The sequence below is a fragment of the Protomyctophum parallelum genome, assembly GCF_964188405.1.
Source record: "Protomyctophum parallelum genome assembly, chromosome: 11".
Classification (NCBI taxonomy): domain Eukaryota; kingdom Metazoa; phylum Chordata; class Actinopteri; order Myctophiformes; family Myctophidae; genus Protomyctophum; species Protomyctophum parallelum.
In genome coordinates, this window is record NC_139707.1 from 19,848,691 (window position 1) to 19,864,456 (window position 15,766).

The 15,766-nt window shown below is 39.6% G+C and overlaps 1 protein-coding gene across 1 annotated transcript; it reads right to left on the reverse strand.

The window, feature by feature from the left end:
• Nucleotides 1-868: 868 nt before the first annotated feature.
• Nucleotides 869-15,353, reverse strand: gad1a (glutamate decarboxylase 1a; the record flags this gene model as incomplete). The annotated part of the gene is made up of 16 exons (XM_083776219.1): nt 869-1,042; nt 1,273-1,362; nt 1,790-1,897; nt 2,034-2,183; nt 2,549-2,627; nt 3,247-3,311; nt 5,596-5,712; nt 6,164-6,218; nt 6,566-6,645; nt 6,872-6,987; nt 7,568-7,680; nt 10,873-10,963; nt 11,162-11,404; nt 11,909-12,061; nt 13,431-13,493; nt 15,278-15,353. The coding sequence occupies 16 exons, from the start codon at nt 15,351-15,353 to the stop codon at nt 869-871; spliced, it is 1,773 nt and encodes a 590-aa protein (XP_083632345.1).
• Between the last annotated feature and the right edge of the window lie 413 nt (nt 15,354-15,766).

Here is a 15,766-nt window from a genome sequence, read left to right on the forward strand (position 1 = left end):
CACGTATAATCTCTTGATATAAATAAACTCAATAATCTATTGCATACTATAAGCTGGAATTTAAATATTGGATTTTCTTACTGTAAAACTAAGACACATTTGTCACAAAGGCAATGTAACAATACTATACACAATCTACACAAAAAATCATTAGCTCTAAAAACAGCGATCGAATACAGTACTTGTTACAATGACTTGTGTTACATATTCCCACTTACATAATATCAAAGGGAATGAACAGCTAGGATATAATGTGGCTGTGCATTTGGATCGATAGTTACTTACATAGACAACACGCAGCACCAACAGTCAGTACACCAATGTATATTATATTAATATTGTATGTCAATTTGTAAATTTCCATTGTGATTTGACATAATATTTTTTCCCATCTCATTCAGTTTTCCAATTATGATTTTAATGTCGACTAGTGTACCATAGTACAATGACATATTCACTGTTAAAGAATCAGTCGCTCAACACTAGGTATTCTCATTATCCTCCCAACATTATATGCTACAAATATTTCAGTCATAATGTCCTGATGGAGGTCTATTGATGTTTTGGATTTGCGCTAATAAACACCATTGTTATGTGATTCTATTTATCTGGGCCTTTTTACTCTGAGAACATGAAACAAACATGGGTGTGCAAACCTTTTAGATATAGCCAACTGCTAAGAACACAGGCAGACAAGGGGAACAGTGGTGTACTATGTGCGTTTCCTGCAAAACCGGTTAGCTAGAATCTCTATTATGCCTGTACTGTGATTGTGAAACAACAGTAACATGAAGCCAGACTCGAAGCCTTTCAGAGTTCGAAAAGACAAATATTTGAAAATGTCTCTTTCACCACACATGTACGTCTTTTACAAGTCCTGGCCCAGTCGCTCAATCTCATCGATGAGGAAGTCAATATCTGACCTGGTGGCAGCTGGGTTGGAGATGACCATGCGAAAAAAGTTGACCTTTTTCCCTTGAGGCTGGTAACCCACCATAGTTGTCCCACATTCCATCATCATTGCCTTGATCTTTGGGGCTACCTGTTGTCGGAGAAAGAGAAATGTACACTATAAAATCCACTGTCAGTGTAAAATCACACCCGTGTGAACTGAGTGGTGCATGTGTTGAATGTTGAGTGAAAACAGAAAATACAATAGTATAGAGCCCTGACGGACTCCACTCATCAACGTTGGGTTTATGTGGCACCATTGTGTGATGGAGTATGAAAAAAGGGGGAGGGTCAGCATATAGGTCATCTAGGTGTCATTACCTTGTGTAACCTCTCCCGCCTCTCCTCTCCATCAGGCATAGCGCGCAGGTTAGGTGGAATGTACCAGAAGCACACATTTGTGTGCTGTGGCTGTCAGGAATAAATAGAGAGAAAAATAGTTTATAAAACACATTTTCATTACAAACTTTATAAAGACCTAAGCATACACAGAGATGTTGCGTGAGCCGGTTGATCTGAATATCATCATATATCCAATTGCCAAATCTGCTATTTAGTCAAATCAGCTAAGAACATTTAATTGTACATCAGACAAAGTTTCCAACTGAGGTAAAAAGCAATACCCACATATAAGTATCTATTTCAGAATCCCAGCTGCATATCCCAGCAACAGCTATACAGGTATTATACTGCAGTGAGCTATGCCTCAGTAATGACTTCTGATTTATATTCATCAGATAACTTGGTGCTCTGACATTTTATTACCGTATTCTAATGAAAGATATTTGCCTCCTCTGGAAATGAGGCTGAATAGAAAATAGAGGGAAACTAATCTCACCTCTCCGTCAAACACCATCTCGTAGCCCTCTCGGTTCTTGATTTTATTATAGAGATACGCTGACAGGTCCAGGCACTTGTCAATATGCTGTTCAAACCCCACTGTGCCCTTTAATTAAGAGAGATAATAAAAACGGAGAATAATTCATTTGAGGCAACAATGTATGTGGGCATTACAATATATTTAAATACCAGTGTGGTTCATGGGAGAAACAAACAATGCAGCTGATCGGAGGTATATATACCTTTGCCTTCCACATGAGCCAGAACTTGAAGATATCAACATGCCGTCCACACTGAATAGCCTTGTCACCTGTGTCATATGTCACATCATACTGTTTGTCTGGTTGAAATAGGTAGCCGGCACACATGGAATTGCAGCCTTGTAATACTCCCTGTAATGGTCAAAAATGTGGAAAGAAAGATCAACGACATTACAGATAATTACATTGCGACATGTTGTGAGCTTGTAGATCTGCTATTTTCAGTGTGAGACACGTATATTATGTGTGGAGTGGGAGTCCCACTCCACACATAATATACGTGTCCCACAGTGGGACAAGTATATTATGTGTGCATATGTGTCTGTTTCTGTGTGACAGAGTGCAAGAGAGAAAAAGTGACAGAATGAAAGTATGTGTGAATGGCAAGCATGCATATATTTGTGCATGTGCATGTGCATGCATGCATGCATACAGTATGTTTGTGTCGACGTACTGAAGTGTGTAAGTGAAGTGTATAATGTGTGAAACACTCTTACTCTTTCTCTGACAAGAATGGCAGAGCATTGCAGTGGGACTCCCATCATCTTATGAGGGTTCCAGGTGACTGAGTTGGCCCTGCATAAATATCAAACCCAAAATCACATGTGAGCATTCTGGTGTCCAGGCCAATTCAGTGTCAGTCACGCCTCGTGACACGCTCCATATATGGCCGTCTCCATATATGAAGATCACAAAAGTGACCTTACCCAACGCTGGATAGGCATACATGGTGAAGACTCGATCATCACCTAGATCTGTATATTGAGTGGCAACTCTACATCTACATCTGACCTCACAGACACCATGTTGATCTGACCTCAACAAACCCTTAGGGCCTGCCTTAAAGTCATTAGCGCATCCACGCTAATGGCCTGAAAATTAAAGCCTAACTGGGCTGGCCCGAGGCCACGCCTGGCCTTACTAATTGGCACACATTTGACGCCTACCCCGCCCTTTAGGGCAGGGTCGCTTCTCGCCCTCAGGGCGCCTTAATGGTATACTCACTATACTGTATATCAAGCTTCTCACAGTATCCAGATTAACCCTTTCAGTTAGATTGAAGTTTATGTGGTCATGCAACTAAGTCATCCTAGATCAGCGTTTTATTTATATATTTTTTAAGTGGCTTAGAAAAAATATGGTGATTTGTGCTACATATTCTCGCAAATACACAGTTAGATTGTCTTGGTTTTACCTTTCAATTCCACTGAGCTTGTGTCTGTGTTTCCTGGACATCAGCAGACCTCCACCCCATGCACCCTGTGGAGTACACAACATTTAAAACCTATTAAACTAATTAAAGGGATCGTAACATATAATATATATATATTTTTTTTTTAAGGTTTTATGAGCTCAATTGCACCCAAAAAAACAGAGCTTTTAACATTCAGTAGATTTTCTACGGTCTGGGGTTTTCTGGCTCAAACAAGTGCTCTTATTGTCACTGTTGTTTTTTGCCTGTTTTCATTGCAGCTTCATTGCAGCAAAAGGCTTCAGAACACACAGAGAAAACCACAGACCATCAGGATCTGAAGCAGGTCTGCAGGTTGCAGGTGTAACTAACGTTTCTACTACATACAGTTCAACTTTCCACATTTGTGACACCCCTAATAGTCAGAAGTGAAACCTCATTGTGTGATTCTAATTTGGGGTTGACTGGATGTTGTGTTCAACTGTTCATGAACTATGGCTTTTTTTTCTCCCACTCATTTTATAAACCAATTACAGGCAAACAGTATGGGAGATTAAAAGAAAACTGTTTGATGCTCATTGATACATGACTTCCATGATCAGGTGTACCTATTTTGGTGAATATTGGTAGAAACAAATTCAACAAAATGTAGACTAGAGGAGGCCCCTCAAAATGAGATAAAAGCATTCACACCAGTGTAAAGTGAGGGGTGCTCTCATCATCGTACATCATCATGACGTAACATGTCTACCGGTATTTGCTCAGATATGACCTAAAATTGTCCATTCATTGTCAATGGGAATTTGTCAATGGAGGACAAGAATATAAGCCAATTTGCTCAGACACTATGATGTAAAATTCTCCATTCATTGTCAATGGGAATTTATTCTTTGTGTAGGACAAGAATATAAGCCGATTTGCTCAGACACTATGATGTAAAATTCTCCATTCATTGTCAATGACAATTGACTTTGTGTAGGATGGTTTATTTGGGATGTTATGGTCAATGATTTATCTCATCTAACAGATGAGAATGTCTTAAAATGTCTAATTGTTGTTGTTGTTGTTGTTACTTGTGCAAGCAGAGCACGCAAGTACTGTGGTCGGCTGCGTACTGTACGTATGTATGGTATGTAGGCCTGTCCTCGGTGGTCCCTAATTGGCTGTTGATGGTGACGTAATTACTTGCGCAAGCAGAGCGCGCAAGTATTGTGATCGGCTGGGTATGTATGTATGTCGGTGTTGATCCACCGGCCAATCAGCGACCACCATTCTTGATGACATAACTAAGGTATGGTACGTTTGGTGATCAGCTGGGTATGTATGTATGTATGTATGTCGGGGTAAGAATGGTGGTCCCTTATTGGCTGTTGAATTTGATGGTGACGTAACTAAGGTGTTTCATGGTTGGTATAAGGTCAATAACAGGTCTAAAGGATTTAGAACAGCAGTTGTAATAGACATTAGTTAGTAGCAGTACTTGCGCGCAAGTTGGCACCTCGACAGGGTGCATTTCTAGTTTGGTCTTGTGGCCATAAGGACTCTGTTGTGGTTGCCCTTATTATACTGTATTTATATATGGAGTGGATTATTATAGCCGATTGGTATTATAGCCGATCGGTAGGCCTTTTGAATATCAAAACTCATCACACATCATACATCACATTCTGTGCTCAGCCAATCAAATCAAATCCATGGAACACACACACAGACACACACAATGCTGGGCATGCTGTATGTACAGTATGTTTTTGCATTGTCTGATTGTTGTGTTGTCATGTATTGTTCTGTTGTACTGTTTGTGGCTAGGGCCCCATTATAGTCAACTCTGTCTGATGCATGTTTATCACATGACTCAATAGATGTGTTATGATTTCTGTGAGTTTTCGACTAATTCTGCCCTAAAGGGTGGAGGTGGCGTGCATGAAAGGCCTGTCCCTGATCAATCCCGCGGTTTCTGAAATTATCCACACACACACACACACACACACACACACACACACACACACACACACACACACACACACACACACACACACACACACACACACACACACACACACACACACGGGTAGGGGGAGAGCCAGGTTGTGGAGTGCCTTATAGGTGGTGAGGAGCATTTTGAAGTAAATTCTTTGTTTGACAGGCAGCCAGTGGAGGTCCCGAAGTACTGGTGTCATGTGATCTCTGGAGCTGGTGAGCAGCTGAGTTTAGAACATATTGGAGTTTATTGAGGGTTTTAGAGTTGATGCCTTGGAGGATGCTGTTGCAGTATAGTCTACTAACCGGGCAGAGACGGGCAATGTTCCTAGGTGATACATATAGGTGATGTGGCGACTATACATCACTCACGTCCACATGAAGCCACAGGTTATGTTTCTCACATATGTCTGCTATCTCGTTGATGGGGTCGAACGCCCCATACACAGTGGACCCAGCGGTGGCATTCACAAACATTGGGACGTATCCCTGCAGGCCAACAGGATCAGAAAAGAACAATTCAAACAATTACAATTTCTTATTCTGTATACAGTATGTGATCAGTGACTTTAAAGAAAGTGGTTGAGATAACTGACTATATGAAACCATTGTTTGGGCAGAATTGGGCTGCCATTTCACGCAGCCTGAACATTACTTTGCCTTAAGAGAATTGAGTTCTAGAGCTTTTTAAGAAGCAGGAAATCCGTAATATAACATTTGAGCAGACAAGAACCATTTATCTTATGGAAATAACCTTGCTGCATGGTGTTCATGCATAGATCACTACCTTATTCTGCAAGTTAACTGGTTCTTTTGACAAATTGTGTGCAGTAAAACAGTTATGAAAAAATAAACTCAAAGTACATAATAAATGCTTCTATAGGGCAAATATACTGTATGACTCTCCCAAACTGATGATTTGATACATTTTGAAATTCACCTTCTGCTTGGCATCAATGATCTTGGCCTCCAAATCAGCAGGAATGACTCGCCCTCTGTGGAAAAAGATAACAAGCGCCTGTTTTTTCTACTTCTTATAGATAGATAGATAGATAGATAGCTTTATTGTCATTCAACAATACAGAAAATGCATAATTGAAGAAAATTCCATTCCACTGACTTACTGAAATCCAAAACTTAACTACAAGTCACACCCGTATGAAGTGAGGGGCGCTTATATCATCGTACATCACCATCAAATCAAATCCATGGTACACACACACAAAGCTGGGCATGCAGGGCTAGTGCCCCTCAAATAAAGCAAAGAAAAGGATAAAAACACCACTAATAAAATCGCAGTCAGTTAATTCTTTTTTATCAGATTGTCTACATTAGTACAAACCTCTCATCTGTGCTCAAAAGAATCAGGTTCTCTGTGCCAAAGCCAAGGGCTGCGCTGGCTTTCTTAATGGAGTAGTGACTCTATATAGGAACAGATGTATGGATGTCAATACAGGATATTAGCCTGACGTGTTATTATTATGGTAGTCTCTGAACATGGAATTATATAGAACACTGTTACAAATTAATTTAAGCACCTGATACAATCTTACAGCAGATAACAGCAGCAATAGTTAGTAAGTAAGTAAGTAAGTAAAATAAACAAAATAGATCATACTGTAAATAAGTAAGTAACAATGAGACTAACATGCTCCGAGGTGAAGAGAACCAGTCTGGGGGCAGCCGTCATGCCTTTGGTCTTGACCTCAGGGAAGAACTTGTATCTGGCGATCATCACGCTGTACATGTTCGATATTGCCCCTCCTGTGGAAATCAGATATAGATGCTTTTAAATTCTAGGCCCCTTCTTTTTTTCAGACAGCTAGGGCAGTGAACCCACATTCAATGTTACACGCATTACAACGTAATGCTCTGTTTCTGTTATGTTATAGAATCTAGGATTGCATCACTTGCATGATCACCGATCGCATGCGCTAGTTGTGGTTTATCAACCTTGACGAAGACGTTTCTGGCTTCAAAGCTCTGGCTTGTATGTTGTAACATCTTGCCACTCCTACAATAATGTGTTTTGAACCATCAACCTGTGTCCCTGTGTCGGAGGAACCTAGCCAGGTGGTTGGTAGCATCAACCTTGCTACAGGTAGAATTGTATCTTATTTAATTATATACATGAACATATTATGTTAATATGTATAAAGCCTTTGGCTTTTCATGTTGTGCACCCCCTAGAAGGCGCTTGCGCACCACAAGGTGTGCACACACCACAAGGGGTGCACGCACCACAGTTTGGGAACCACTGCACTAGACTAGAGGATAACCCTTGAGTTGCAGCAACTAGTTTTCAAGGGGGTCCTCATTGTCTGAACAATGATGCCGTCCTTACCTGGTGAAAATATCCCATCACCCTCTCCATCAGGCCAGCCAATAATCTCTCTCATCTTTTTCAGTGTCAGCTGCTCCATGAGTACAAAGACTGGGGCTATCTCATAAGTGAACCTAGGGAACACCAACGGACCAAGTTAAAACATTGTTACCTTTTTGCCACTTACAACTTTGCTCCTAAAGCCCAGTTAACACATACTATATAAGTTTACACATCTGCAGTGGTTGATGGCCTCCCTGCTCTTCTAGTGAGTTTAAATCCTGTGATCGAGTAGGACCACTACTTGTGGACAAGTGGAACTGCCTGTAAGTAGTGTGCTCTTTTAGTTCAGTGGTGCATTAGCCCCACTTGTGTGTAGTTTTAAGATAAGCTGCAGAAGTCTTCTGGTGGGAATCCATCAAAGCATGGGAAAGTTGCTGTTTCTGTACTATAGCTGAACGACTTAACCACTAGGTTCATCAACAGGCAAAGTTAGTGATACATTAAAGGCTGTATTATTTATATCCTCTACTACAGTAATTGACTTCAGAGCGGTTACTTACAATTTACAATTTAGGCATTTAGCAGACGCTCTTAATCCAGAGCGATTTACATTAAGCAAGAACAAAAAAGCATGGGAATACATCACATAAAAACATTTATCATGAAACATGCGTAGGCTAAGAAAGTAACTATATAATGGAACTATACATATAAACTATACATCTATACTACTATGCTATACATATGTACTATGACGTGCTATGACTACATACAATGCAATTATAGTGCTGTCTACATAACATATGCTATAAGTCTGTATCAAATGCTATCTAAGTCTACAGAAATGCTATCTAAGGTGCTAACTTACATTGGTTATGGAAACAAACAGTGTTTTGAGTCAGAGATCAACCATAGCTCTGTTACGTTGCACTGATGACTTGTCTTAAGTCCATTAAGAATACAGTATTCTGTGTCCGCTTTAAGTCTCTGACTTAAAAATTTGCAAGCTTTCGGTCTACTACGAAAGCTTGCAAAATAAATACTTTGATTGTGCGCAGATCTGAGTATTCCCTTTATTTTTTCATTATCCCTTTGTGACTCCAGCACACTTAGGTTTTTTCAGCAGATGAGCGGTGGTTCTTTTTACATTTTTGTCTGATATGAGCATAGTCTAAAAGCCTGTCCTTTTAATGTACTTTCTCTCATGAACACGGCAAAAAATATAATAAAAATAGAATTAATAGAAGTTTTATTTGAGGTTGCTTGAATTTTCTCAGTATGTTAATTTGGTTTTATGAAAGCAAAATAAAAGGTTGTTTCTATGTTGCAAAAACATAAACCGTTTTCCCTTAGAGCAGAGCACAATCAATATAGAATTAAAAGGTTGTATGGTTCTTATATCTACTCATATCCAAAAATTTTCATATTACATAACTATCTGTGTGTTCATGCAATGAAGGTCAATGAATCGGTGTGGAACAATCTGGTGTCCTACCTACAGCACTGATGTTTTTAGCTCTCTTGTTGGCATAAGCCCAGACAATGAGGGAGAACAAAGTCTGATGTTACTTAACTAGCATCCCAAATTAATTTCACCTCACTCACTCAAGTAGATGATACTCACTAATTCTGATGATAGAAGCCCTTGACATGATATGTCAGCCTATTAGTGTCAATCGATTCCTGCCAGCAGTAATTAGAGTTGATGGAGTAATTAATGAATGTGAATTATGAATATGTAAACAACCTCCACCCTCTAGTTTGAATCTCCCACAATGACATTGCCCACAGCAGAAAGCCATGCAGCTGAGATAGCTTCAGAAACAAATTGATTCTGAATGGAGCCCAATGATAAAGGACAATAAATTAAACACGAACAAATGGCAAAAAATAGAATATAATATAATATCCTGGGAGGATTGCAAAGCATTGACAGGCTTCTCAATGGGGAATCTCCTTCAACCATGTCAAGACTGGAGTAAACTCAGCCAGGGCAGAGAGAATCTCTCACTTTGGGAGGTCATTAACATAGGATCACAATGGAAGTTTTTTTTAGCATTATTTTATAACTGTACCTTTGTACTTTTTGCTCTGTTAATAAAGTATTAAATCAATCAATCAAACAAACAAATAATCAATACATTTATTTAATGCAACTTCAGGACAGCGTAACAGCTGTGATTGCAATAATTTTTACATCCATCTGAGAGATCTGTACTGAAGCTCTGAACAGGGCTACATGCTTGTGACCCAATATAAATGTGTGTTATAAATCAGTTTTGTGCACACTTGTTTAATGGTGGGTCTTGTGGCACTGGTGCACAAACACTGACTAGACAATAGGTGACCTCACAGAACCATGCAGGAAGTTGGTGTTGCTTATTGGTAAGCACACAAATGCTGTTGTGCCTTGGTATCAAGTTTGCTGTGAACTTGTGATTATCCATTGCCAATGTTGTGGACTTCAATTGAGATGAAATATAAAAATAAAAATATTTCTGTCTAATAAGATTACTTACAAGATGTAAATATACACAAGCAGCATAGCACCTGTAGTAGCCCCTCAGTTTCTTTTTTAGTATGGTCACGGCATTGTATGTTTTTTGTTTTGTCAACAACAAAACAGTGTGAACTGTTTGGATAATCTTCTGATACATTAAATTGTTCTCAGCATCTGCAGTGGTCTATCATGATTCTGTGAGAAGATTACTAGCCTATATACATATAGTTCAGCATTCAATCTTATTCAAGACACCTCCCTGGATAGATATTTTGTGTGCATGTGCATGTGTGTTGCGTGCATGTGCACGTGTGTGGTCTATCCGGTTGAAAGGGAATATCCGGTTGAAAAGAAAGGCTAAACAAATATCAATGCTGATTGTACACATGGTCTCAGCGGAGGGGCTGTCTTTTCTTCTAGCATTGTTTTCTCACAGTCAGAAACTATCATTACAAAAAACTGTAAACTGCCTGCAAATCAATATGCAATTTGGCTTGCCTGTAGGGCTGTAGTATCTGACTACAGCCAGATTGCAGGTCAACAATAATGATCTTGGGGGAGCACAGAAATCACATCTCCCCTATTGTGCTTTTGACAGTCCATGATTTACTTGCTTGAGTGACAGACTATCAGAGCATGCAGAGTATTCTTAATTTTTTTTAAAGCACACTGAAGGCTTTTCTCAGGCTGTTTAGAAAGACGAAAAAGCAAGGTTATAATGACATTAACCCAGTTGCTTCCAAATGTGGCCAAATTAAAACACGATACAAAAGGGAACTGCAACCAAACAAGATCATTTATTGAAACAATCTGTGGCACTCACATATTTGTGTTTGCTGTAGAGGTGAGCCATTCTCCTGCCAACCCAATGATGTCTAATCCAGTGGAGAGTTGGTTAAAGAACCTGGGGTGACCTGGAATTCACATACAGGTACAGCTGAGCAACATATTTCACACAAGCTATTAATCATTAAGGATTTTTGAGAAACAGACTTGTCTATACAATCATTATTCCAGCATATACTGTACAGTAAGCGAATGAGACTTATTGATTGCACTGAATGGGACATGCTATTCTGGCTTGACTGAGCCTTTGGACTCGTTCATCTTACCTGTCCTCACCCCATATTTCAGGGTGTCCCTGCAGTCCACCAGGATCTGTTCAAGAGATTCGGGCTGGTCAGATAGCTCCAGGTTGAAGCCCTCCATGCCCTCCAGAAGCTGGTGAGGGTGGTGGAAATCCAGGACCTTGGTTGACCTGTCAAAGGTCTTCCGGATATAGTTTGTGAGAATGTCCACAAACTCCAGCAAGAACTGTATGGTAATCTCCTCTCCATTTTTGGCAGGCAATAAATCTAGGAGATTTGTAGGCAATATTTTGTCACTTATTTTCTACAACTGTTCCATGATAATAACTTTTAAATGCATGTTTAGAATCTGTGCAGGCCATTTTGCAGGAGGTCCCAGTTTGACAAAATTCCTCATGACATAAAATACTATGGATCAGTACAATCCAGTTTGTTAATCAATTCAGAGTAATGTAATTAAATAAAGGTTTCGATTGGATAATAATTGGATAATAATCTATCAGTCCATTTTTGTGCCTCCAAGAAATTTCAGGGAAAGAAAATAATAATAATTTAGGTCTAATCAATTAATGTTAAAATGTCTTGCATTGTTCATCTCAGTGAAATAAAATGGAATTCCTGACAATTTTGAAATGAAATCTGTCAATTAAATAATAATAATAATTTAAAAAAAACTATATATATATATATATATATATATATATATATATATATATATATATATATAATATATATATATATATATATATTTTATTCCGCCCTCAAACCTACCTCTGGCAAATAGATTGGAGAAATCCGTCTCGGTGCGTCTGAAGCCCGAATCAGTGTCGCTGTTATCACACAGAAGATTCTTGGATGAGCGTTCTTTGAAGGAACTCACAATCCTGCTCCTTTCCTCCAGGTTGTTATTCTTTTGCAAAAATCCTACATGATTACAAGAAGGGGCAGATTCAGATTCTAACGGATGATTACGATTCCTATTCCCATACATTTTGTGAGCACAGCTTCTAAAGCTACTAAAAATCAATTGCCATATCCTATATGTATTGTCCCTGGGGCAGTGTTGAATGCGTATATAGCTTGTACCTTATACTTTACAAAAAAGGTCTCCGTCCTACCCAGGGAATCCTATTTATGGGCGGAATAGCTGGGGGAGGGGGGGGTAGCCCGGTGAGCCCGGTGACATCAGCACCAAACTCTAACCAAGCAAATAGCTGTCATGTAGCCTAGTTGTAAGTTCTCATTAAAGCTCGTGCTCCTCTGACAGATGCATGTTATAGCCTTTTTCAGCCAGGGAACAGGAACAGAACAAGGAACCGATAGCATCGGATTTGGAACAGATTATTTGGAGTGTGACTCCGTGATGTTGATATAGTGTGCAGTTTTAGTTTTTGCTATTAAGAGGCCCTTTTTTGAAAACATTTTTCCAGAACAAATTAGACAGAGCCTACCATCGCAAATTGATCAGATTCGAGGCACATTTAATAGATTTCAATAAGTCGATCCTCCTTTTCTCATGTAGGCCCATAGGCTAATAATTAGTGATTTGTCTCCTGATTCGCTGTAGTCAGAATGAGCTGCAATCCTATATGAACGTTGTTCTAATCTTCTAACGAATATTTAGCCTACGTAAACTTCCCAGGCCTCTAGTCTAAACAAGTAAACATAGATTACATTTCTCAATTTATCGTTGTTTGTTGTAAATGGTCCGTCCGATGTAGCTCATAATTCTAAATAAAACCGACAGAACGTGTCGTTTAAAAATAACTCTAATTATACTGCTATAACAAAATGATTAACTTGGTGATAGCCTATTCAAGTGAGTGTGTTTCGACAATCAAAGCAATTAAGGACAAGAGTTTCTTTGCATGTCCTCCCGAGTCCCGAAATCAAATAACTTTTTAAAGATTTAAGACTTCCATCGTTACCGACTCGGTGCTCTGCAGCCATGTGGGCATCGGTCTAGTAATAATAATAATAATAATAATAATAATAATAGGACAGGATATCAAACATACATGATAGTTTAATTGAATATCTATCTACATTAATCCCCGTTATCTTCAATTGAAAGCTGCTATAGGCCTATTAGTCCAGTGACATGCAGGCCACACATTGATTCAGAGATTAGGTTACAACAAAGGGTAAGAGATCATCACCGACACCAAGCCAAATTATTAATTCAATGCATGCAGGCAATCATAAATTGCCAATATTGTCTATGAAAACGAGTTAAAAAGACAATCATTATTAGCATACAGAAAACCCATGACCTGCAGTTATGTCCACTCACCACATATCTTCATTCCCAATTTCCTAGTACATCCATGAGCAACTCCACACCATGCATCATAACCTAAAATAGAAAACCATTAGAGGGTCTCGCATGCATGTTGTGTGTGTGTGTGTGTGTGTGTGTGTGTGTGTGTGTGTGTGTGTGTGTGTGTGTGTGTGTGTGTGTGTGTGTGTGTGTGTGTGTATATGTATATGTATATGTATATGTATATGTATATGTATATATATATATATATATATATATATATATATATATATATATATATATATATGTGTGTGACTATTTGTCCTAAATGTCTATAGCTATAATGTGTACGTTAACATTTAGGACCTTTAAGGATTTCTAATGAATTAGCCGTTCAGATTTATGCTAGCCTGAAGATCTAATTGAGTGAAAAGATGCTCGTTAAAATGCACGCATCACTAGACATGAGCCGGCTGGCCAGTGACAGATAGAGAATTACGCCGTTATCAACGGCTCCCAGCAAGGGAGGGGTGGGGTGGGGTGGGGTGGGGTGGGGGGGGACACCTTGGATGGAGGCACACTGATGGGAACAAACACGCACACCAAATTCTCAAAAGCAGGAGGGGGGGGGGGGGGGGGGGGGTCGGGTCGGGCCGGTGGGGGAGTCTGGGCCGGGGTGCATGGGGGCGGCCAGTTCCACCCCCACATCCCAATTTAACCCTTGCTTTGGATCATTTGATAAATCATTGCCCTCCTCAGAGCTCATTGAATGCACTCTAACTCTGTCACTCCCAGTGATTTCAGCCACTGGAAGCGATTTGGCAACAAAAGAGAGAGAGCACAGAAATGGGCCTATAAGAAAGGAAATGTGCAGGTGTGTTGAACACACGCGCGCACGTACGCACGTACGCACACACACACACACACACACACACACACACACACACACACACACACACACACACACACACACACACACACACACACACACACACACACACACATTTTCTTTTCTTTATGTGTGGACTTAAACAAAATATTATCTCTCAGCATTTCACCGGGGCGACACGCGAGAAGCGACAAACGAAATATCAGTGGGTCGAAAAATTGATGTAACACCAAATGCTCTGGAGATAAAACCCTGAGCTTTATGGCTCTATATTTGATTTAATTCATTAATATTTGCTGCATAAAATGTACTTGTATTTTACTTATTATAAGGAACATGTAGGCTCAACATTTTTACATTTTAATTAAATGCGGAGAAACAGAAACGTTTCAATATTAGGCAAGAATGAAAGCGTGTGTTTATGGGGCTCTGCTTGATGGTGGGGCATGCCATTAGGGGGGGATTTAATGTACCTGAATTAACAGCCACTTTGTGAGTAATTTCCAGTTTTCCATGTATATAGGCTACATGCACTTAACTCGGTGCAACCTAATGGCAGTGGGCTATATACTGTACAAATATAATAGGCTAATACGAAAACAATACAAATAGGTTAGTGATGATAATAACACATAATTGCATAATAATAACAACAATAATAGTAATAATCATAATAATAGCCAAATATTAATAATAATTGGGCATTTAATGTGCCCAATCTTTATGGAAAATATCTAGCTTTGAACTCCATCGGAACCTGGTGGCCCAGACGCAGACTAATTGGCTTCAGCTCCCCTGAATGTTTGGAGAGGACATCATTTTGTGGCATCAAGCAGATGCCCGGAGGTCGCTGCGCATGCAGCGCTGCGGTGATTTGTTGAAAGGGAGGCATTTCAAAACGCACAGTTTTCTCTCGATGGAAATGATTAATGGCGTTGCCCACAAAGTAAACAGCACAAGTGAAATGGCATTTTGTCTGTGATGGACCTACTTGAGCCTGGTGGTCGTAAATTTGTCGAGTTTGGATCCGGTTCTCCGCCAGAGGAGGAGGGTGCAGACGCCGCCATCACTCCTGAGACAGCGGAAAAGTCTTCACTTCAAATCTCGGACACTTTTTTTGTTACCAGATCTGTTTTTATAGCGTATTATTCAAAATGAACAGAATCACATTCTAACAAGAATAATTGATGGATACTGTCGTATCTTTTGGTACAGGGGGCATGGCCCATTCCAAAACGTTTGTGTTAAAGATAAGATGCAACCTCTAAAATATTGAGAATAGCCTGATGCTCAAAGCATTATACCGGCTACTCGACGAAGTCATATAGTCGGTTTCAAAAGGTTTAAATGCATATATAGCAGTCTGACTAGTCTGAATGCAGTCAGGAAGACCGATTTAAACACTATCAAGGTGGATAATGATCGCGCGTCACTGTGATTGCCTTTGGTTCAATAGGGCTTCATATAGTAATGCACTAAT